Here is a 25,851-nt window from a genome sequence, read left to right as displayed (position 1 = left end):
GAGACAAGATGCAACTTTAACAAAGAAGCGAAGAAATAGGTAGCAGGTTTTTAATGGATATGTGGAAATTGATCAAGATGTTGGTTCCTCATTCGACTGTGCTCACAAAATCAAGGTTGATGGATGCAGAGAGAGCAGTTCGATACCGAATACACATTAAACAAACATACATACGCTACATGTATATATATATATATGTGTATATACATACATACGTATATGTGGAAAAAATGTGAACGTTTATTACATTAAAAATAGTTCAAAGATGTGAAAGAACAAACTTAAAATTCACCTGTAGTCACAATACATAGTAGTCATTACAACTTATTATTATGTAAATAGGCATGTTTTTAAGTATTTTGGCTCTAATCACTGATGTACAACCCGACGGTTTACATTTTATATGGTCAATAAAGTCTTCAACTGACGTCGAATTAGAAAACCTACTTTGATTAGTAATGAAACGCAACTGTTGCTTTTACATTGATCGACGTTTCTCCTCCGTCTTTTCCTAAATATTATTACTAGATAATATTACGTGTAAATAACTGAGATTTAATATTAGTATGAAATATGGGTTACTTTTTCAGTCTCCAAAATATGGGTGTCAATGACTTCACACCTGTTTTTTTAATATATATATATATATATATATATATATATATATATATATATATATATATATATATATATATATATATATAGGGTGTCTATAAAATCCGGGTACCATTACAAGTATTTATTGCTTGTAATGGTACTGGGACTTTATGGACACTGTATATATATATATATATATATATATATATATATATATATATATATATATATATATATATATATATATATGCACACATACACACACACATACACACTACATATGACCACACTTTACTCTGGGTGTAAAAGATTTAGGGCACATCTCCATTTCATTAAAAAAAAACTGACAATGGCCCTCAAAGAAATTATTGTCTCATTCCATTTATAATAATAATATCGATGACTCTTCCTGCCCCCTGTGCCCCTCCATGACGTCATTGTTCCACCAACCCCCTTTTACCCTCTCCAGAGAACGCGGGCGTCAATGGACCCCCTCCAGATTTTCCTTCTCTTTCTCTGTCAGCGAGGGACCCCCCTACGTCAGTGACCAACAGCTGTTGCTTTGCGTTAGTGTTCAGACCGGGCCTTCACGAAAGTCGCTTTGTGGCTGATCGTTCGTGCAGTAATAGGATACTTGAAATTTTATTAGTGCCTGTGGGGGTAGGTCGAGGAGCTGCTGCTGCTGCTGTTACTGCTACTGCACTCCCTTCGGCGTTAGGTGAAGTGGTACTATTCCTTCCTTCGCCTGCGACAGACGATGATGGATGGCTGGCTGGCTGGATGGCTGGACCTCCATCAAAGAGCCGCCGATTCGTTTGGCGAGATCGTCTCACTTGGCGTTGCAAACAGTTACTTGATAATCTGGGCAATTTGCACCTTGTAATGTTGATCCACCGTCATGAGACAGGAGATAATGAGTGCGGGTTGGCTTACGTAGCCTCCCGAGCCAATCAGGAAGAGATTTGGGCGCCAATGGGCCAATGAGCTAGCGAGCTGGGTGCAAGACTCCTCCCCCTTCGAGCTCCCACCCCCTGCTGTGCTCCCTGAGGATGGGTGCGTGAGCCCTCACAGTTTTAGTTCACGAGGAGCCGTTGTTGGTGCAAGGTGGGTGATCGTTGTGTTGCCTCCCCTCTGACTTGGGATGGATGATGATGTGATGTGAAGTGATCCCCCCGAACATCTCTCTCGTTTCCCCGATGATGTGTTGAGAGCATGACCCGCAGGAACCCACCTGAACTCGTAGACGATGTTATTTAAAGGGAACAGTTCCAAACTGGAGTTGCTCATTGAGAAAATTCAGGCTAATAAAGAAAACGGGACGGAAACAGAAACCGGCAGCGTGGCGAATGAAGGTAAGTAGACAACCGCGAATCGATCGACTGAAATTTTGAATTATTGTTGTGGTTGGTTTTATTATTATTTTTTTTTTTTTTCGTAAGAACTCCACCGTAATTGGAGTCATTATGGTGTTTTTCCGTTATCTGGAAGGATTTTTCTTCAACCTAAAAAAATTATTTTTATCAAATATCAAAATCTAATGAACATAATAATTTGTATTCAAAGATCTGAGGTAGTACAATTGCTTTAACTCTAAAATTGATCATTTTGAAGAGAAAAGTTTAACCTAAGTATGTTTTTGGTCTTGACAGAAGTAACTAGTATTGAAAGACTAAAGGTAGATTTTTTATGTCCTTGGATATTTCCTGGAACTTTCAGTTGTAGTAATATTTCTTGTTATGCAAGTTATAAATTACACTGCACAATATTAATTTTAAGTATTTCTAATGCAAACTGTTTATAATTGAGTTTCGTGCCCTTTTGATTCGTACTTTTCCTTTGATGACTATCTTACCTGACCATTGCTAGTTAATGAAGGTTTCAGTTCTTACATCAAATTCGTTTTTGTTGTAAAACAGTTTTTTTACTCGCATAATATACAAAAATGTCAACTCGTCTGTTACCTTTTACTGTCAATTTCCTTTTTTTTTTTTACATATACGATTTACATGACTGGGTTTTTCAAGTTCAGACTGTTTTATGCCAGAGAACATTGTCATTCCCTGTCATCCCCTTTGCGAATGTTTGTGGGCATATATGCCCAGTTTATACTTTCTACAGGTAATGTTGTCCTTGCTGTCTATGGCATGATTCCTGATGCTTGCAAATTAATGCTAAGGTCATTAAAGTTAATGGTGTTTTTTAAATGAACTGAAGATATGAAAAGTAATGGTATGTCGAGATACCCAAATGCATGTTTCGTTTCCTTCTGTTCTTCATTGGCAGTTGCAGGTAATGGTATGTGAGATTCACCTGGTCCTTCAAAATTACCTTTATTGTTTTATTGTTGGTGATTTTCATGTATATCACGATTAATCTGATTACTTTTTAGGACTGATATGGTTAATTTACTTTATTCGAAAGTAATACTATTATTCTTTTTCCTGTAGCGTTTGATTGATTGATTGGTGGCTATTAAAACTGCCGTCTCAACATCTAGGTTATATTGACGCCGTATAGCGTTTGAAGATTAAAGAGGATCGTGATTACTTTAGATGTTTCATATGAAGTGATTATAATTACTTTTTATCCTTCAGTTAAAAGACATTTTGTCAACTTATACAGTAGTATTTTTCTACGTTTTATGCTGAATCGTTAAATGAACAAAATGTGTGTTTATTATAATTCGTCACCGTTAATGAACACTTGAAGACTTTATATTGATTTACTTAAGGCGTCTTTTGTAGCATCGGGAGTGCTTGTAAACTTGGTAACAAGGAGTTACCAGCACCAAGGAAGACTCCTGTACGCATACTCGACGTACCGAAAACCAGAAAAGAAGTCGATAGTTTGTGCAGAGTCATTTCCGGTTTCATTTCACTTTTTAAAAAGAGATATTCAGTGACGGATCAATGTTTATGGTTCCTGGAACGTTTTAACAGTGAGGTGGGATTTTCATGAAGGTGATTTCCTGGGGTTAATCAATATTAGCGGTAATAGGTATTAAAACTGCTTTTGCTGTAGGTAGTCATCGTGTAGTATGACAAATCATTCTTGTGGCAACAAAAACTGCATTTTTTGATATATTAGGTTTAACACAAAATGTTTAGAGCTGTCACATTTGATTGATGCTCTCTCTCTCTCTCTCTCTCTCTCTCTCTCTCTCTCTCGTAATAAAACTCAATCCCATGAGATTTTTATTTAAAATACTCTCTCTCTCTCTCTCTCCCCACTCTCTCTCTCTCTCTCTCTCTCTCGCTCTCGTGAGTGATTTAAAACCCAATCCCACGGAGATTTCATTTTGAAATCTCTCTCCTCTCCTCTCTCCTCTCTCTCTCTCCTCTCTTCTCAATTCTCTCCCATCTCCTCCTTCCTCTCTCTCTCTCGTGAGATGATTTTAAAACCCAATCCCACGGAGATTTTCTTTTGATTCTCTCTCTCTCTCTCTCTCTCTCTCTCTCTCTCTCTCTCTCTCTCTCTCTCTCTCTCGTGAGATGATTTAAAACCCAATCCCACGGAGATTTCATTTTGAGTCTCTCTCTCTCTCTCTCTCTCTCTCTCTCTCTCTCTCTCTCTCTCTCTCTCTCTGAGGAATTTTGCATCTCAGTAGGTTTCATAGGTCCGGGTGCCAATGCAGGTGATGATGATCTTGGCTCAAAACAAGTTTTAGTTGTTACGTCATCATCCACATTACTCCTTGCAACCTGTTGCAGCGGTTTCCCTTTAATGAATCTCCAAAGTCTTCATTATTAATGCTAGAGTGTTTTTTTAAACGAATAAATCTGGGACTCTGATCCGGGTTGTATTGAAGAGTTTGTAACCATTATATTTTGTCTGAGCGCTTAGTATTTCATTTCAGCACAGAGAATGGTGATTTTTTTTTCTAAGGATTTCAAATTATATATCTTTGTTTGCTTTGGTATCACTCTTTTTAATAGTGTTAATGGTGTTGTTGCTGTTGTTGTATTCTGAAATTCCCACGTGGATGTCTTCAAGAAATGTCTGGTTCTGATGTTTCTCTTCATTTCTAATTTACATGAAGTCCAGAATGTAATTACGAGTATCGAAGTTATTAAGTACAACGAACCCTTTTCGTCATTCAAAGCACTCTCTCATTCGTTTTCATTACCTTTCTCGTTTGTAATAAAAAATAACCTACCTTGTGCGAGATGCTTAATTGACTAGAATGGAGAAATTAGATGTTTAATTAACAAAAGATTTCATGTGTTTTCCATGACCTCAATTCTTTACAATCGATTATTAGACAAGTGATAAAAATTGCTTAACCAGGCCGTAGGGTGGGAAACTTGAAGTTGTCATAACCGCGACCATTTAATTCGTCTGCTCACTGCTTTGATCATGAATATCCTAATATTGAATCAGGTTCCTTGCTACAGGGAATATTTCAGGCTTCAGTTTGTCATATTCGATTAGTAAAAATGTTGGAAAAGCAGTTTTTGTTCCATTTTATTTTGGTAAATAATTTGAGAATCAAATTTTCCCCCACAAAAAGGGGGAGTTAATTTAGTCGTTGTCATGTTTCTTGTTCGAGTATTTTTACAATCAAATATTTGGTTCATTATTCAAGAGAACTAACGACCAAGATATGTTTCGCTCTGATGGTGAATATTACAGAACCTCCCCTCAACCTTTGATAAGGATTATTTCTTGCGTGCGGCATATATATGATTTTTGCTAGTATTATCACATTTTGTCATCCAGGATAGAATAAGGGAGTGGTAGATTGTTCCTTCAGTAAAAATTAGAAATATTACCAATAAATCCTTGAAACCGGTGTGAAATATTTCTGAGGAAATTTGTGCTTGAGGTGCATAAACTGTTCTCACCTTTGCTCATTAACAATTAAATGTCGTTTCCCTTTTACTTTGTAGAATGGTGTTTCTAGGTCATCTATAGAGTGCTTTTGAATATCATATATTCGGTTTTGTCACTTTTAATTACAAAAGTCTGGGAAACTCAACTTAACGTTTTATCTTTTAGAGTAAATTTTCAATAATCAGTCGTGAAGGGCACTAAGTTGTCAGTATCTGTACATTAGTTTTCCCTCTAGCCAAGATTTTACAGGATACGATTTTGATACTTGCTTTTTGACAAGTCTTCTTCCTTTGATTAATAATGATTGATAATACGTGGCCTTTAATGCGTAATATAGAAATGGTTGTAGTAAACTCTCAGGCTTTACGAACAATATTGTACAATAGCGTATTTGGGAAGTTGTGTAAGAATAAGTTCAGTGCTTTTCTTTGTTATAAAACATTATTATTATTATTATTATTATTATTATTATTATTATTATTATTATTATTATTATTATTCCGAAGATGAAACCTATTCATGTGGAACAAGCCCACCAAAGGGGCAATTGACTTGAAATTCAATCTTCCAAAGAATATGGTATTCATTAGGAAGAAGTATGAGGAGATAAGGGAAATACAAACAGAAGATATTCCACTTATTGAAAAAGGAAAAATAGATGAATAAATTAACATATAAATGAAAATGAATTGAAATGCAAAGAGATTAGTACTTGCTAAGTGGCTTCATGCAAACCCTTATATTTAGAATGTCACAATATCCTTGCAGGTAAACATTTTGACATATTTTAATTTGTTTTTAACTGACGTGGAAGTTTGTGCTGACGTTTGGCGGCCCCGGGTGAAATTAACTTTAACCTTATAATAAAAGTTTGATAATGTTGGAAATTCGATTAAACCAACTCCCTTATAATAAGATTTACTGTTGGTTACACAGCGGGAATCTGAACGCCTATCCGTCAGTATTTGTTATATCTCTCACTCTGCATGGTGATAGGAATAGTAAATGTGGTCTAGTGACGATTGTCGAGCTCTGATAGATCAGAAGGAAGGGCTCATTAGTTGAGAGTAGATTGAAGAAAGTGGAGAGCCATGGAACATACGGACTGTCTTCATGTCAAGAATTAGCTCGATATCATCCTTGACTACCGCCCAAATATAATATGATCCTCATAGTTACCTCAAAGGTACCTACCATCCACAATTACGTTTTAAAGCAGTAGCATCAAACCCGTAGCTGAAAACTAAGACCTAACATATTTCTTCACAGCCTCTTAATGTCGAGTGCTCCGTAAGGGGTTGGTGCCGTCAGTACACCTCATGCAACGCACATAGGCATTATTTTAAGGTTCCTTTTAGCGACCCTTCGGACCCTAGCTGCAACCCCCTTTCATTCCTTTTACCGTACCTCCGTTCATCTTCCTTTCCACCCTCTCCTAACACTTGATTCATAGTGCAACAGCTTTGAGGTTTTTCTCTTAGGGATACACCTTTCAAATCTTTTTTTACTGTCAGTTTCCGTTTCAACGCTGAATGAAGTCGAAGGTCCCAGCGCTTGGCCTAAATCCTTGGTTCTATTTTATTCTGAATGTCGAATGGTGAAGGAGTGATTTTTGCTGCACTGTGATAAAATTTATACGTTTTAGCTGTGAAAGTTGTTGTTGGAGATTAAGCTGGCCTTATGCCAACACGGGCTCTTGCTCAAAGAGCAGCCCGTAGACTGCGAAAGAATGGCACATTCATCTAACATCGCAATTGCATGAATTAATTACTATGGGAAATGAGCCTTGTTGTGAATGATAAACTGTTTAATAGCAACGGGATTGCATCACTAGCTTTCATCTGGCACCGACGAAAGTTTCAAATTGAAAGTCAGAAACTCAATATTTTGAACTTTACGGCAAAAAGCTCTTAAGTGGCCTAGTCCCCCAAGAACTTGTCTTTTAAGCAAGAATTTGATAATCCATCCATCCGTCATTAGCGGGCAATGTCTTAGGTGGGGGCAAAATGGGGGTGATTTTCCATTGTCCCTAATGAATAACCATATAATCAACCATCCTCATTTCTCTTTTCTTGATTTACAAGATTATAAGTGGGTACTGCGGACATATTTATTCTTGATTAGATCACAGGCGCAAATTTGGCAACATCTTCGTTAAAAAAATAAAAAGCAAATATTATGTGTAATGTCACTATGAATCAAAACATTGCTTTGGAATAGAGACGAAATCATTTGCTATTTATTTTACGTTCACAAATTTAAACAGGAATCCTAATAAAGTAAACGAAGTTTTTTGTTATTAACTATTTGTTTCAACAAATTTTAACGTGACTATTTTGTAGCACAATTGAAATTTAGTTCATTTTCCGTGGAATAGACGGAAAACCAATCTGCATTTAGAGATGTATAGTTCCAATAATTAATACATTCATACAGACAACATGCAACCAGTCAATTTTTAGTGACGTTTATCGCAACGCAGGTAATCAATCCATTGTCGGTCGGGTAATCTGAGATTTGACAGAATTAAGTTTCAGTAGTTACCTATACCTGAGAAAGATTTTCTTTTTTCTTTTTGACCGAATTTTTCGTTTTCCCTTATGTATATATGATACTGATTACGGTGAAGAGTTTTCCTCAATTCCATAAGCCATATTATTTTTTTTATTCCAACTCTCTCTCTCTCTCTCTCTTCTCTCTCCTCTCTCGTCTCTCTCCTCTCTCTCTCTCTCTCTCTCTCTCTCTCTCTCTCTCTCTCTCTCTCTCTGTGTGTGTGTGTGTGTGTGTGCAGCCCCATTTCATTATCATTGCTGCTTTAAAGTATACTACAGTATATAAGCGGTGTACTTACTATGTATAATCAGCAGTATGTTGTAAAACTTTTGATTTGACATTTGTATCATGTGCCATCAATTTCTGTGTTTAGCTATCGGCGCATTATGAAGGTGTCGCACATATGTTGCAGATTCTACACTTGGCCGTTGAATATGTTGAAACTGTGGAAATACCTTTCTTAATCTATTCTGAGGATTTTTTTTCTCATATATATGTTACGCAAAATGTGGATAAATGCCAAATGTGTACATTTTGCAATTAATTTTGCCTATTGTGTACAATTTGCAGCGCTTGGTGCCTGCAAATTGTACACAATAGGCAAAATTCTTTGCAAAATGTACACATTTGGCAATTATCCCACTTTTGCGTAACATATATATATAGTATATATTATATATATATATATATATTATATATATCTATATTATATATAATATATATATATATACATATAGATATATATATATATAACTATATATATAATATATATATATATATATAGATATATATATATATATATATAATATATATATATATATATATATATATATATTAACTAGTATACTGTTCAAAGTCCCTATTTTTATTCGCTCAATTGAAAACAAGACGGATAATGTTCTTTTCAAGGCACGAAAATGAACATAGACATTACTTTGATATGCATAAAGACTCTCTCTCTCTCTCTCTCTCTCTCTCTCTCTCTCTCTCTCTCGTCTCTCTCGCTCTCTCCTCTCCCTCTCCACCTCTCTCTCTCTCTCTCTCTCTCTCTCTCTCTTAAATTGGTATTCCGCTCTTCTTCAAATTCAGTCTTCTCTGCTCCCGAGAGGAACCTGCTTGTCGTATTTGACATGGTTGTGTCAGAATTAACTATATTCAGAATAATACCACGTGTTGTTTTTATAAGCTGGTAAGATTCGTGGTGTTTTCAGTACTCGTGAAACGTGGTGCTATTTTCACTATTTGGTCATATATGGTCATATCTTGAATATCGGCGCTTTTAATATATAAAAAAAAATATGCTCTTGCTCTATGTTACCATTTTCATGCTGTTGATAAAATTAAGTTTCTGAAACACAGCACAATAAATTGACTGATTTGTTGTCAGTTCGGAAAATTTTTTCCCAGAAATTCCGGCAAATAAATTTTTTTAAATGACGTTTTTCCATTTTACTCAGTACCTCCGTTTGACGTGTCCGGTACTTAATTCGTTCCGTACTATCGCCTTGAATGTGAAAAACAAGCCGAGTGAGTATACGGCTTTTTGGGCGTCGTGTGTTATGACAGAACGATGATTTCGAAAGCTCTCTCATTGGGCATTTTCAATTTTGCCATTCATCGCAGTCAGCTGATTTCTCATTTAGTTCAGCTTTGAAACATCAAGTGGCGTTTCTTGCTTTTTTTTGCAGGTATTATTTTTTTTTATATTTGTATTTTGAAATTTCTTATATTTTATATTTTTTTTATTTTAAAATTTTTATTTTCTCTTTCTATTAATATCATTTATTATTATTAATTTTTTTTATATATCATTTATTACTATTAATTTTATTTTTATGTTTATTATTTTTTATTTTTATTCTCATATTATTAGGACCGCTCTCATCTGCCTTGACGCATCAGCCTTTGGAAAATTTCTGAGGATCGTAAGTACTCATATGAATCCATGATTGCATATATTTATCCTAGAAAAAGGAAATATGACCCTTCACTCCAATCCCGCCTCAACTCGAGCCTTGGAGTTGTATGGCAGAGAGGCGCGTTGTACACTCTCTCTCTCTCTCTCTCTCTCTCTGTATCCTTCGGCCGTGGTTAATGCATTATGCATCAGCTCCATCTATTATGAGTTGGTGTGTCCAACCCTTAGCATATCAATATTTGATCCTTTACTACTGTGGACTCCTTCATAAAGGAAGAGATGCCGAGCAGGGTTTTTGAAGAAGGTCGGGCGTGTGTGCGTTTGTGTGCAGGTGTGTGTGTGTGTGTATGCATGTGTGTTTGTGTTGAGGAGTGGCCCTGTTGGTTTGGTAGTAGTAGGAAGGCCTAACTTCTACACCTTGAGGGGGCTTCATACCAGGAGCGAGTCTGCCAAGGGATGGGAGGGGTTGTTTTTCGGGGGGTTGAATCAACTCCTGCACCTGGTGTACGGTACGTGATCTAAGATGTAAGTGTGTGTTTGTGTGCGTTTGCTCGTGCGTTTTATTTATTATTTTGGGGGCCGGGGTTATGCGTGTGTTAGATGTATTTTCAAAAGTCAAACTTGAAAGAAAGAAAGAATGCTCTAATACTTTTAATTTCGTCCATTATATCAGACTTAATTAGTTGATAATTGAGAAAAACGCTTTCAGGCAATAAGTATATACATGAAAACACCTAACTAGTGAATTATGCACCTGGTAATTAGTCTACTGTGGTGGAATGCAGCTAGAGTGGGAAAGTGTCATTTGGACTGCAACCTCATCCTCAAAGACTTGTTGAAATATAGTAGCAGCCAACATAGCTTCGTTTACTCTGGATAAGAGGCTTTTATGTGTGAAAAAACATTTAAGCGCCAAATTGTAACTCTTCCTATATAATAAGCAAAAGATAGATTTAAAACACATAATATCAATCTTTTTTTGTTGAAATACATTCGTAGTTCGAATGTTCAGCGCTTAAAGATATTGCAACAGGAAAAAAAAATTTTCCTTTATAAAATCTGGAGGTGTTATACCATTCTTTAGTCAAATTGTCTTCTTACAAGTTTATCCTGACTTGAGATTACATTTTATATGATTTCTTCATTAGAAACTGTAGTCGATCAAGTGGCTTACCTTCTCCAAGTACTGAACTGTTTGCTCAAGAACGTATCTGAATCGGCAGACAGTTATCAAGTTAATGGGGTTCAAAGACGCAATTCTTAAACAATTCCTTAGTCTATCCTCCCTTCCATTTCCCCATATTATTATTATTATTATTTTTTTTTTGTCGATACATTTTGCCTCTTTTGTAAGTCATGACATTTCGTAATTAAGCGCATTTGTTTAAGAAAATATGTATGATGTTTCGATGTCCCTTTTTTTCTCTCTCTCCTTTTCATTTGTGAAGTTGTATATATTGGTTGTACAGTATTCCTCATTTTTTAACGATATTGTCATTAGAGTATTCTTAAACGTTCCCCGTCTGAACAGGGTCAAGCGACATTACCAGCACATATTTTGACATTGTAAATCTTGCCCGTCACTATAAAGTCTACTATTTTCTTTTCTTTTTTCTTTTTTTTCGTAATACTGGATTTGATACCATTTCATAGGTACGAAAATCTTCCCCGCCTCCTCGCAGGCAACCGCGTAACACCCCCTGGGCAACCGCTTCCCACATTCAACTGGTCGAGGCCAGCAATCCTATAGTAGATTCACATCAACCGTGAATGTGATGTGTAGGTCCGTCCCTGACGACGCTCCTGATTTGCTGTTGATAAGCCAGTCACAGGGCTGGAAACTTTCAGTCTCTCGAGAGAGAGTTCACATAGGCACGATGTATGTTCCACCTCTTTTTTCACAAAGGCAGGATGTATATTCCACCTCTCTTGAGCGATACGTCTTTCAAAAGAGGTGGAACATACATCCTGCCAATGTGAACTCTCGAGAGAGACTGAGAGTTTCCAGCCCTGTGATTGGCTTATTAACAGCTAATCAGGAGCGTCGTAAGGGACGGGCCTAGACATCACATGCAACATGCACGGTTGATGTGAATCTACCATAGTACTGGTTGTTTCGGGACTGCGTTCAACCCCACTTGACCTGAGCTGCGAAATTGTCGCCTTTTTTTGATTCCTGTGACCTTCCCAGTTTTTAAAGAGGAGGGTTTGCAGCTTCCTTGAGGATTGAGAACTCCCCTTTTTTTCGTTCCCGCAGCCATTTCTTGTTCTCGGCAGAGGCTTCACTTGATAAGTATGTTCGGTTTCCCCTCCCGTCGGCTTTTTGCAGACATTAAAGAGATAAATTTGACGAATTTTGATTCACTTTGATAGACCGGTTGGTTTGTGATGTGCGTTTTCGTTGGCAATGCTTTGGCATTAAAATGGTACATTAATGATTACACGAAATGGGCACTGTTTTTTTTTTCCTTACGAATTTTTCCTTTTCGGATTAATCATATTCAGCTTTTTCAAACGATGATTATATTTGCATTTTTTAATTCCGGTGGTTATTGTTCAAACAAAATATCCGAAAGAATTGTTCTCTGGCCTTTTCATCTCCTAACATATGAGGTGTATAAATAATACTCTCTCTCTCTCTCTCTCTCTCTCTCTCTCTACCTACCGCCTGGCGTGTTTGGATGTTCCCTGGGGTTGCATACTCCCCAGGGGCGCTTACACCAGGGTGCACGATCAATACTGGCCCACCTCACCATTCCTACGTCCTTTGGAAACCCCACTCCGTCCCCCTCCTCCCCCCCCCCCCTCTTCACCTTTACCTTTCTCTTTCCTGCTATGCCCCTCTCTCTTTAGTTGTGACCTGTTTTGACCTAGAATGAGACAAGAGTCCTTATTCGTTCCTTTTGTTCGCTGCGATTGTGCCAGTGACCTTGAGCGAATTCGGGCGACAGGTAAGTAAGTAGTATTGTCTCGTAAGTGCGACAAAGTATGTACTGGAAGCCGTTGCTTATTTTCCTTTGTGTTTGGAGGCAGGTTGCATTCGTAGATTTGTCGATCGGTGTGATTGTACGTCGAGGAAGGGTAATTTGTGGCGAGATATTCACACTTCCTTTTCTCTCTCGTAGAATGACGTCGCCCAACAATGTTTTCAGACATCATGAAACTGAATATAGCACTGAGTACATAGAGAATGCTTGTAGCACCATGAAATTGAATGGTGGCATTGAGTGCGTAGTGAATGCTTGTAGCCGTATTGTTTTATGTACGAGGAAGTCTCTTCAGCACTTTTTCCAATCCGCGTTTTGCAAAAGGCGTACTCCACGCGATGGCAGCACGTACCTCATGTTTAGTATCCCGTGAGAAACGGGTGTCTCCTTAGGCATTTTCTGGTGGGCATTCGCCCCTGCAATCCTGCTTGTTCAAATGAATAGTGAAACTGAAACTTGAAATAAAATAAAGAAAAGGGTTAAGCCGAAGGCTTAAAATACTTGACACGCGACATTTAGCGAAAGTAGGCCATTTGGCTCCCGACTCGAAGACAAAAGGCCAAAGGTGGGGAAGAATTGACCTCTCTCTCTCTCTCTCTCTCTCTCTCTCTCTCTCTCTCTCTCTCTCTCTGTCACTTGTGATATAGCAGCGTATGTAACTCGCTGCCTTGCCAGAACCCCCACCCCTTCCCGTGCTTCCCAACCTCAACAACATCCATCTCTCTCTTTAATTAAGAGAGAGATGCAAAGGAGAGCAAAATCACAAATGTTTAGAGTGTATAGAACAGGACAAATATTTGAGAGAGAGAGGTGGGTAGGGGGAGGGAGGTGGACATTGAAATCAAGGGTTGCTAAGAGCTTTAAGTTTTGTCCCATCCTGAAGCCGCTGTAAGTTTTAAATAGGCTCATGAGGATAGCCACTCGGCTGTTCACGTGATTGTTTTTCTTTCTTGTTCTGTGCACTTTTATACGTGTGGTCTGTGTGAATTCCGCTTGCGTTGCTGTTGTTGTGGACCTGTTACTTGTTAGTGGATACAGTATATATATATATATATATATATATATATATAGATATATATAAAAAAAAAAAAATATAATATATATATATATATATATATATATATATATATATATTTCTCATTCCCTAGGGGTAAGTTTGCTAGCCAATTTCCTCGCCTTTATCCCAGCAGGTGCTGGTACTCAATTACGGACGAGTACACTGGTACACTGGTGGGCGGTATGGTGGGATCGATTCACGGACCCAGCCAATGTCAGCTGAGCGCTGTACCGCTTAGCCAAGGTGCGCTCTATGTATATATTTGAAAGCACATGAACACAACACCAATGAATGTATAAATGTTTGCATGTGTATATATATGTGCTCTGTATCGGTCCTGGTGCGAAACATGAACTTTTAAATATTGTAAAATGAGAGATTTCTTGATTGCAGATGATTTCCAGCAGAGTTATTGTGATGTATGACAAAACTGTGCGGTCATGAGATCAAATCTCCGTTCATGTCTCGTGGATGCCATGATGGGGCATTGCCACCAGATGATATGAAATCCTAAACTGCATCCTGTGCAGTGAAAGTGTCTCTCTCTCTCCATGACTTCCATTTTTGACATTGAAATGAGGGATGTTTTTCCTGCCGCGCGGGATTCACCCTTGACTAAAACCCGGTGAATAATTGATCAAATGAATAAAACACTTTATCTCTTAATATTCTCTTTAGTCTCCTCGCTTATTCCCCCTCTTATTGCCTCTGTTTTTACGGCTTTTCTCTCCTTCCTCAGCCCTCATTTTGAACAGAGGAGAGAGAGAGAGAGCGAGGGGAAGTGAGGGGAAGGGAACGGCAGGCAGGCACCAGCATCGGGTGGCGAAGGAAATTCCCCAGGGGTTGCAAGACCTCCCCAGGGTCGCCAGCGCTCGGGTGGGGATCAATACATGTTGAGGGCGGCCTTGCACACTCACACACACACACACACACACAACACCCCCGCCCACCTGGGTTTCGGTGTTCGGACGGCATTAGAGGGGTTGGGTTCCCTCCCGTCCCCCACCCCCTGTCCTCCTCCTCCTCCCATGTCCTCGAATTGTATGCATGAAGGGTTGATGCTATATAATGTATGCCTGGGAAATTCGTGGGTACACCTGCGTGCACACGCGCGTGCGTGTGTATTTGTGTGTGTGTGCTTTAATGACGCATGCATGATGCGTAGGTTCATTCAAGTTGGAGTTTGAAGGACTCCTGGCGCCTTCATTCACCAGCAGAGGGCGCGTAGGCGCGTGTGTTCATTCAGTGAATAGGGTTGTATGGTGTCCTCGTTAACGGCTTTTTTTTCTCTCTCTATGCATTCGGGAGGAAATTCAACTAAATACAAAAGAAGACTGTAAAGTCTTTCCATTTTTATCACGTGTTCATCAACCGTATCTGATTTCGGTTGCCTACTGTGCAACCGCGCCTCAAAACTCTCTTCAGACAAAACGAACGGAAAACAACCTCGGAAGCCGATTGCTGTTGGACGCGCCCATCAAGGGGGAGAAACTTTCTCATGTGGGCGGCGGCATTGCCACCCAGCCGACAATGCACTCGTTTGAGTTCTTCGGTGATGTTTTGCGTGGATGAATAGGTACTAAGACATATGTAACCAAGAATTTACGTTAATTATATAATTCAATCGAGTAATATTGTGGTTGGAGACTAATTCAAACGATCGTTTGGGTAGCTGCGTAGTTTCTAAGCAGCGGATGATCTAGCATACACAATTCTTTGTATAGAACAGACACTCGTTTGGCTTATGATTAATCATAGGATTTTTGCAATTGTAGAATTGATAGAAGAATTTAGAAGAAGGCTAGAAGGTCTTAAGACCAATTTAGACAAGGATTCAGCATTGGAGATGCAGTTATCCGTCATCTTAAAAAAAATTGCAGATTTACTTCAAAGATATGAGTAATAAAGGATATAGTGATTTCTCCCGTGCTTAAAATCTTAATGATAATGAGGTGACGCTGAAGATAATGAAATTAACAGTAATTTAGAACCAGTAGTTGTAACAGTACCTTTAGTAGCACCGATAATGATATAAATGATTCTGGGGGGAGGGGGATGCCGAATGCGAACCCCATGTAGCTCTTTCTAAAGTAAAAGTTAAGTTGGTTCAGAATCTTTCATATAACTTTCCTTTACAGTGCTACCTCAGGAACCTTTACTTTGTATTCTGACGGGGTGGAAAGTATCCCGTATGGGATCCGTTTTCTTTACAGCCAGGAATAGGAATACAGTCCTCCTGGTTCCGGATTCCTGACTGAGTTTTATGGGAAGTCTGTCAGGAAAGAGTTGACTCCAGGAATGTCAAGATTAGTCTGTTACTTTTCTCGTGCTTGGATATTTATTTCAGTTAACGGGATGTTTTTGACAGATGGACAGAAAACGGGTCAAGTTTGCGTTTTCTCGATTCAGCTGACCTAGTGGTACGGTTATTCTATGTTTTCACATCATTTTTTTTTTAACTTACGCAGTCGAGTTACATCTAATACAAGATGGTATTGCAAATGAAAAACAATAGTATTTAACATCATTTTACCAAAACTTATATCGGCTCCTTTACATCAAGTTATAGCCTGTGAGATCTTTATCTTGCTTCCAATTCAATAATCTTATCATCCAGGAAATAATTTAAGAAACTAGAACCCTCCAAAGGTGACTAATCGAAGGCCACATTCTTCACGCAGAGCGAAGAAACGTCACGAAACTTTGAAAGTTTCAAATTGCAACGAACGTTTTTCTGGCCTTACCTGCAGGTTATGGTAACCCATTCTCTGTTCACGGAGTTCACTTTCCTCTCTTAAGACAGATAAAAGGACATCACTTTACTATGCAAGATTACAAACAATGTGCCAAAGAAATGCCCTCTTTGAGTAGAACTTTCGTATCTGAGATTGTAGGTTAAAAGAACCAAAGAAATATATATACATATATGTGTGTGTATGTATACATATATATAAGTCATATCACATTTCCGTGATTCATATACATATATCGAGCTACAATGTCCTTTAATATCTAATTCGCTCTACCTCGGAATTAATATTTTTTCATATATGCTTAACCGAAGGGGAATTTTTTCTCGATAGTAGACTTGCCTGGATTTGAAAGGCTCCATGGGTTCGCGCCCGGTTCCAGGCAAATCTATTATCGAGAAAATATGAAAACCGAGGTAAAGCGAATTAGATATTAAAGGACATTGTAGCTCGATATATACATATGCATATATATATATATATATATATATATATATATATATATATATATATACATGTATGTATGCATGTATGTATATATATAACACGATTATGAAGGGTGAACTAAATGGAGTTATGAAATTTTATACTCTATAAAGTTATACTGTATGAACGTGCCATCTTTTTAATTGTCAAGAAACCGACTGATATGTAAGACTAAACACTCTTTACCAAAAATAAGACTTCATATTAACGTATCTGTTCGTTTTTGGACAGTCAAGGGCCGACTAATTGTAATGTATTGAGGCTCAGAATTTTTTTGCAACTCTCTCTCTCTCTCTCTCTCTCTCTCTCTCTCTCTCTCTCTCTCTCTCTCTCTTAAGTGCATTCATATTTAATTTCACGTGCATCCTTCAGTGACGAACGTATTCTTTATAAAGCAGATCATACAAATTAATTATAACTTTCAAACTCCTTCCCTCATCTATATTTCGCGAACATCCATTATCAATATACATATTTTATTGGGCTGTTTTATTATTTTATGAATGCGCCGTTAAGAAAGAATTTCAGCCCAGTAAAGAGGTCAAGAACATCGTTACAGACAATGTCGAAATGTTGGAGGGGCTTCGTTCTCCACAAATAGCACCATTGACATATTTAACTTATATGTCAAGGTTTCGTTCTTTCCGTTTATGAAGAGGCGACCTGCGAAATATTTACTTTTACATTTTTATTTTCCTTTGAATTTTTTTTATTTATTTATTTATTTTTTTCTATACACCTTTTCCCCTTTAGCTGATTGGCCCCTGAAGGTGGTTAGTTAGTTAACCTTCTGGCTTTCAGAAAGGCTTTCAGGATGAGGCTCTTAACCCATTTATCTCCTTCGCCCTGATGGCGACCCACCGCAGTTGTTTAGCCTAGCCAACTGGCTCATGATTCATTGCGTAGGTCAATAAACGGTACAGTTGGTTTAAACGTGCTGCTCGGTAAGGGATTACGCCTCGGTTTGGAATCGAACTTGGCTTTTTAGGTGAGCTTTGTAATCACCGTACTGAGATAATCGCGTATACATACATACATAGATGCATACATACATACATACATACACACACATATATATATATGTTTGTGTGTGTGTACGATGGGGAATGACGTGTGTGTGTGAATTTTTACGGTTCAGTACAACTTGCATATCTATTTAAATATACTTTAACCGAAGTTTATGCAATAGTAAAGTTTCAGTAAAGTGATTTTATGCATTTGCATTCATTATTATTATTATTATTATTATTATTATTATTATTATTATTATTATTTTGGCTTTAAAACAATTTTTGCTGAAATTTTGACTTTTATAATAAAGTTCATATACAACAAGTACTTACACCATGATCAAAGAATATATTTGATATCTGTTCAAAACTGAAGAAGCGTCGTGATATTCTTGTGTAGAGTTATATCTCACGGATAACATTTTCGAATCATGGATAATTTTATCATAGAGGAGAACTGTAAAGGAAAAGAATCGACGAAGAAAAGAAATGGAAGTCCATAAATTTGACAAAATTTTGCATAACGGCCGGTAAGGATGGCTCATAAATTCTGTTCCTCAAGAAGAAATCCTACGGCACCTCCCTCCTTTATTCCCCCATATATTCTGTCTACGGTCCACCACTTTGGAACAAAATTTTTGGGCGAGGAGATATTTTTTTTATAGGATTTGTGGCCTTGGCAGAGGAGAGGAGAAATTTTTCCCTAACTTATTGCATTGCCGCTTTCATCGCCTGATCTCTTTCCACATCATTTTCTCTCTCTCTCTCTCTCTCTCTCTCTCTCTCTCTCTCTCTCTCTCTCTCTCTCTCTCTCTCTCTTCCGTTTGATTTTGGTTGAATCCGTTGTTGATGTTTTCGGTATAACTTTATGTAAACGTTTGTTACTCTCATTGATGTTAGAGTTATTGCTTGTATTGTCTGGTAAACATATACCTTCATTTTATTAAAGTACCGTTCGACCACTTCCCGGGAGCATCGAACAGACTATAATGTAGCAAAAGTGTATTTTTATCGATTTACTTATCAATACATAGATGTTTTGTGCGTCATTTTCTGAGTGATTTGCCCTCTTGAATTCCTCCAGTAGACCGACCATTGAGTACTCTCATTGACCTCGGCGTTTTGAAGTTCAGTTTTCCTGGTCTATATAGATTCTTATCGACGTCGCTCCCTCGCATATAGACGTTACGACTCCAGAGCAGTGAGTTCGTAGATAGTGCGTATCCAGCTTCCAGTTCCTATCATGAATTTCAAGATAGCGATGGCGGGCCGGGCAACTGTCGCATGAAAATAAAGTGCCGATAGTAGAAATGTCTATACGCACTGCCGACCGCAGAGGGAGGGGACCCTTTCATTATTTGGTCACGGATGTGAAGAACCTCTCTGATTTTGGTCGTTCGATGTAAAAGAAGGGCGTTTGTCGTCCTTCTCCCCACGGAGGAGGGGAGCCGAGTGACAAAGGACGGAGAAGAAGAATGCATCAAATTAATAAATGTGGCAGGCGGTGGGGGGTACCAAGAACAGAAGTGCTTAGAAGAAGATTGGTATACACTGTCCTGGTATTGCACTGAGGTATGCGTCAAGTTTGGACTTTGTTGTAACCTCGTTAGACTTTGAAAAAATGATTAGATTTTCAGTCCTAATAATATACTCATGAAAAGCTGGATATCAGTGCAGACGTGCTTATCTGAATCATGGCCACCGGAATCTACCAACTGATAATGTGCATGAAAGCAGGTTTTGATATCGTCGAATGAAATAGGATTTTCTTGTGGACATGAAGTTTACCGAATTATTGGTGTTTGGGCATGAAAGCAAGTTATTGAAAACTTTTGAACCGAACTGACGCGCATATATATATATATATATATATATATATATATATATATATATATATATATATATATGTGTGTGTGTGTGTGTGTGTGTGTGTGTGTGTGTGTTTGTCGAAGCTTGTTTGTTTTAGGGTCATCTTCGAAAGGGAAGATAATTTTGTCCAAGCAGACAACGAAAACAGCGGATGAAATAACGGTCCTCCGAGTATATCGACATGTGGTATCGGTTTGCTATAATTTGTTTTTCGTTCTTCTATGTATGTGTATATATATATATATATATATATATATATATATATATATATATATATATATATATACTATGTGTGGTTATATGTATAAATTCTAGCTGACATATTCAGTCTAACGCGTACTTGAAGTACTCCAAAAGGACGGACACGTACTGGAAGTTGGCAATGGTATATATATATATATATATATTATATATATATATATATATATATATATATATATATATATAAAATCGTAATTCTTACGTACTGATAGTCCGTGTTACCTCCTAATGCCGTAAATACAGATGATGTATATGTATGCTCTTTTGTAACATTAGGGCCCTTTCACACTATGTCGTACGTAAATGCGACCGCACCTACATGCGACTAGAAGTCGACTATTATCTCTTAAGAACCTGTACGCGCCAACTTTCGTAGCTAGATTTACGGTAGGTGAAGCTCTGTAAGTAGTGTTGTTAAAGTGAGAGTTTTGTAGGTATATAGACTACTCAACTCTCCACCCTGTGGAAGGGGTGTAAGAATATTACCACACGTAGTTCCTCGTGTCGTAAAAGGCGACTAAAAGGACAATTGTATTCTTGCAGTCTTACTTTTTTTTAGTAAAAGGCTAGTCCCCACCGCCAATAACTGTGGAAACTGCTGCCTTGCAGTCTTACATTTTTTAGTCAAAGGCTAGGCCCACCGCCAATAACTGTGGGAACTGCTGCCTTGCAGTCTTACATTTTTTAGTCAAAGGCTAGGCCCACCGCCAATAACTGTGGAAACTGCTGCCTTGCAGTCTTACATTTTTTAGTCAAAGGCTAGGCCCACCGCCAATAACTGTGGGAACTGCTGTCTTGCAGTCTTACATTTTTTAGTAAAAGGTTAGGCCCACCTACAATAACTGTGGAAACTGGTGCCTTGCAGTCTTACATTTTTTAGTAAAAGGCTAGGCCCACCTACAATAACTGTGGGAACTGCTGCCTTACAGTCTTACATTTTTTAGTAAAAGGCTAGGCCCACCACCAGCAACTGCGGAAACTGCTGTCTTGCAGCCTTACTTTTTTTAGTAAAAGGTTAAGCTCACCTCCATCGAGTGGGTATGGTTTGGTCAAGTTCAGTAGAGTTCACCCGTCCAGCCACATTGTTACTTATTAGTTTGCCATGAAGGCGAAGTATAAGTGAAACAACGCTTTTGATACAGCATTATGAATGGTTCCCCGACTCTGTGGTATGTGTCATTAACGAATACCCCAGGAAGGAAGAGAAAGCAGGTGCTATGAAAGAAATTGCTGTTATTGGAAGTTCCTGAATCTGGAAAAACTACGTGGCGCCCACCACGCTGTTAAATGGACGGTTGAGTAAGGAAATTGAAATGAAAGCTGTAAGGGGTCAGGTGATGTAATGGTGACAACTACATGGGAATATCATGACGCTCTTCATTTTTATGAATGAATGCGGTAAGCAGCAAGGCTTCACCAATACGAAAATGGTATATAAAACAATGTATTTTAATCGTATTTGAATCGTACATATCCTACGTACGACCGAAAAACATGTATTTATACTGAAATTTCTTCTGACTGCCCAATTCAGATAATTCATTAGGGTTATAATAATGCTACAGATCGTTCATTAGGCCTATCATAACGTTGCAGATCATTATTAGCCTATAATGACGCTGCAGATTATGCATTAGGTTATAATAACGCTGCAGGTCAGTCATTAGGCCTATAATAACGCTGCACATCATTCATTATGCCTAAAGCAACGCTGCAGATCATGCAGTAGGCCTATAATAATCCTGCAGATAATAACGCTGCAGATCATTCATTAGACCTTTAATAACGCTGCAGATGCCCTAATTAGGTTCTCCGATTGCTACATTTTGCCAAATCCGAAGCCTGACCAAACCTCCCCCGTCAGTTACCCGCCAACGTATGCCAACGGTACAGCGGTCTTGCTCGGCGGAATCCAGTGGCACTGTGTGGAAGCTAATTTTGTTGTGTACATACCTCTATAGTAGCTTCGATAGTGGAATATAGGCTTTTGTATTGTCCTTAGGATGTACATTTTAAGGTTGTATAGGCATACAGCTTACCTTTCCGTCTTGGAAATAAAGTCGTTAAAATTAATTATGATTATGTCTGATGACAGTTATTAAATGTAGCTTCAAGAACAAAATTATTCCTATCTCAAGGGTCTTTCGTTGATTTTGGAATCAACCAAATGTTGTTGGTCGAATACATTTTGCCTTGTAAGACACTGCTTGTTAATGTGGCATATGTGTTCGAATGAAGAACAGACATTTAAGAAAGAACAATTATATAAAAAAAAATTGCTTGGTAGTGAAGTACTTTGTATTCACCCCCAAGATTCGAGATTTGATAATATAATTCTGTAGCCTCAATCCTTGTTTAAGACACGGCAGGGACAGTAGCTAGACTTAAAGCTCAAGCAAGACGCAAGTAGTCCGCTATCAATTTTTGAACGACTGTTTCGCATACCGTAATTTCAATGCATTTAGGCGAATGTTTCTTGTGTTCATATATGGATATCGTGTAAACAGCGACGTTTTGCTTTTTGAGTATTCTCATCTCCATGAATTAATAAAGGAAAAATTAGAGATGATGTGAGAGAGACAAAAGAAAGAACTGGTCCCTTCGTCGGACGCTGGTCTCTCCGGAATTCGGCTCCTCGCCTGGAGAGGAACTTGAGAGTGACTCACGCCGCATGAGACTTCTTCGGAGAGGACGTAATGTCACATGAGACTTGGTTGGATGAAGCCACAAGGAACTTTCGAAACTGTGGCCACAGGGGTATTCCCCGGCTGTGCTCATGAGGGACTTTGAAAACACAAAACAGTGAGTCACTGTCGGCATGTATGCATAAATGTATACGTAATTACTTATGTATATAAACGAGCACGTTCTCCCCACTTTTAGTATATATATGTATAAGTATATATATATATATATATATATATATATATATATATATATATATAATGTCTTATCACATCACCACGATTCATATATACTATAGCTTACGCATTAAGCTGCAAATGTCCTTTAATATATAATTCGCTCTACCTCGGAATTAATATATTTTCATATATGTTAACCGAAGGGGAATGTTTTAGTTGATAAGAAATTGTAGCTTAATGGCGTATATACTAATATATATATATTTACATATATATATATATATATATATATATATATATATATATATGTGTGTGTGTGTGTGTGTGTGTGTGTGTGTGTGTGTGTGTGTGTGTACATGTATGTAAATGCATATAATATTTTTTTTCTTTATTCCAAGAGAAGGTTATGAAGGGGAAGAACGCAAAAGCGGCATTTAGGCTCGTTATTAGAGAAGCGACGACCTCCTCCTCCTCCTCCTCCTCCTCCTCCTCCTCCCACCCCTCCTCCTCCTCCGCCTCCTCCTCCTCCTCCTCCTCCTCCTCCTCCCTCCTCCTCCGACTCCTCCTCCTCCCTGACGGAGATGTATATGAGTTTGCATATCCAAAAAGAAAGGAGTAGTATTTGTTAGCTGCTGGATAATGTAATTTTAATGGGTACAGAGCCTCTCTCGTGGAGTCCTCATTGTCGATGCCAAGGGGGTCTTTTTGAAACGAAGCCACCCGATTAAATATCCAATGGCCCTACAAAAACAGCGGCATTACCAAAATAGTCCGGCGGAGGGATTGTCACAGAGTTTGGCTTTATTTTCCTCTCTCTCACTCTCTCAAGGGATTCTTTTTTATTTCAGGAGACCCTAGCATGTTTAGACACACTATGCAGGAGATATAATCATGTAAACACTTGAAATAGGGATAGATAAATACGCGTCTAGTTAGCTGTCAGTGAAAACGCTCGACTTCGTAGATACGGCTTGTAAAACTTTTACTTTTCGTGCACAAATAAATTCGATTTGGTTTTAGTTTTCTTCCCCATATATTAAGACGGCGCACAGTGGTCCAAAATTGCCAAATCGTGGACAAAACTCTAAGGTGAAAACGATCCTAACTTGAAACCCAGTGTCTTGAACATCTATTCAAATTAATAAAATGCAGAATTAAACAAAGAAAAAGTTTATTCTAACGTTACATAAAGTTTTTGTATGTACTATTGGACCTTCTTAAATCACGAAAATGATAACACTAGTCATAAGAAAGGGATTTTTATAGTATTATAAAAAATATATTAAAACTATATATATACAATAATAATTCTTGAAAAAAATAAAAGAAATACAAGAGCACGATATTTCATGAAAAAAAATAAAGAAATACGAGAGCACGATGTTATTTTGACTATGACAGGAATTAACAAGTATTATTAAAAGAAATGAAAATTAGTGCTTTAGTGTCCCATACTACTTTCACAATCACAGTCAAAATCACAATCACTATCATCAATCATGTTTCCAACCATTACTGTCAGTGTCACTGGCAATATCATTATCACTGTCACTTTCCCGACCACCATTTCCAGACTGTTCGGTAGTGGGATCACTCATGAAAATAGGTGATGCTTCAAGAAGGGAAAGGACTTCGGGTGATAAACGAGTCCTTTTCTTATGTTGTAATCCTCTGGTCGCAGCTGGTCGCAAGAAATTTTTGCTGATTATGAAAGTTTATGTACTAAATATTGCCCCCATGGCAAATACATTGGTGGATACAGTGGGAATACCTTTCAAAATCTGCAACAACTTTACCTATTAATTTCTATGTGCTTTGTCAGTTTCAGAATATATTGTCGCCATGTATGTATTGTAGTTATGTCATTAAAGGTATTCCTTCTAACTTGAGGTAAAATTTCTTCACATATTAAAAAATATGAAGCTCATAAATATATACCTCAATATTTTTCCAACAGTTTATGACCCACTTAAACTTGCAACTTCGTTCTCTCTTGTTGCAATAACATCACTTGAATATGAAATACCGAAAAACATAATTAATCCTTCAATCGGTGGAAATTGATTTTTGGCCACGAATTCGTGATCCTGGACCACTGTGCGGCGGCGCGTGTGACCACCACTCTTAATGGGAAGAGAAGGCAAGTTGAATGTGAAATGTGCAATCTCCCTGCAACATATTTCAGCTGAGCCCGATCTCCCTTCCCCCGCGTCCCTTGGGTCTCCTATGCCCTTCTCCCCGTTAGTCCCTGGGGGAGCCTAAGCCCCTCCTCCCTCTTCGTCTCCGTGTCCGGGAAGGCGGGGGAGTGAGAGTGGCCAAGTTCACGTTAGGGCGGCAGAACATTGTTCTATAGCAGTAGTTGTTATGGTAGGGAGGTGGTTGGTGGTTGTGGCGGTGGAGCCTGGTGCAATATGGCCGGTGGAAGTGGGCTGTTGTTGATGAAGTGTGACTGGGGGAGGTCTGCCGATAACAGCGAAGAGGTGGCACTGCTGCTGCCTTCTCCCTCAGATCCTTGCCACGAGGTGTTCGAGAGCAGCAAATCCGTTTTCGAAAGTTTAGGTGAGTGTTTGAGGGCTCCTCCGTCGGCACGAAGTAGTTGCAATACCTTCATATACATGAAGGTATAGCTACATGTTCCTGCATTTATGGTTTGCCCTTCCAGAAAA

General features: G+C 38.2%; 1 protein-coding gene across 2 annotated transcripts in view; it reads left to right on the top strand.

The window, feature by feature from the left end:
• Window positions 1-1,678: 1,678 nt before the first annotated feature.
• LOC135224704 (zinc finger protein 423-like) overlaps window positions 1,679-25,851 on the top strand; it is a 39,326-nt gene continuing 15,153 nt past the window's right edge. For both annotated transcript variants that reach the window (XM_064263976.1, XM_064263975.1), the window contains exon 1: window positions 1,679-1,949. In XM_064263976.1, coding sequence (XP_064120046.1) covers window positions 1,844-1,949 — 106 coding nt within the window. In that variant the 5' untranslated portion in view covers window positions 1,679-1,843. The remainder of the gene's footprint in view (window positions 1,950-25,851) is intronic.

Source organism: Macrobrachium nipponense, chromosome 12 (assembly GCF_015104395.2).
Source record: "Macrobrachium nipponense isolate FS-2020 chromosome 12, ASM1510439v2, whole genome shotgun sequence".
In the NCBI taxonomy this organism is placed as follows: domain Eukaryota; kingdom Metazoa; phylum Arthropoda; class Malacostraca; order Decapoda; family Palaemonidae; genus Macrobrachium; species Macrobrachium nipponense.
The sequence above is the reverse complement of the archived record's forward strand: the minus strand, read 5'-3'. Positions and strand labels throughout refer to the sequence as shown.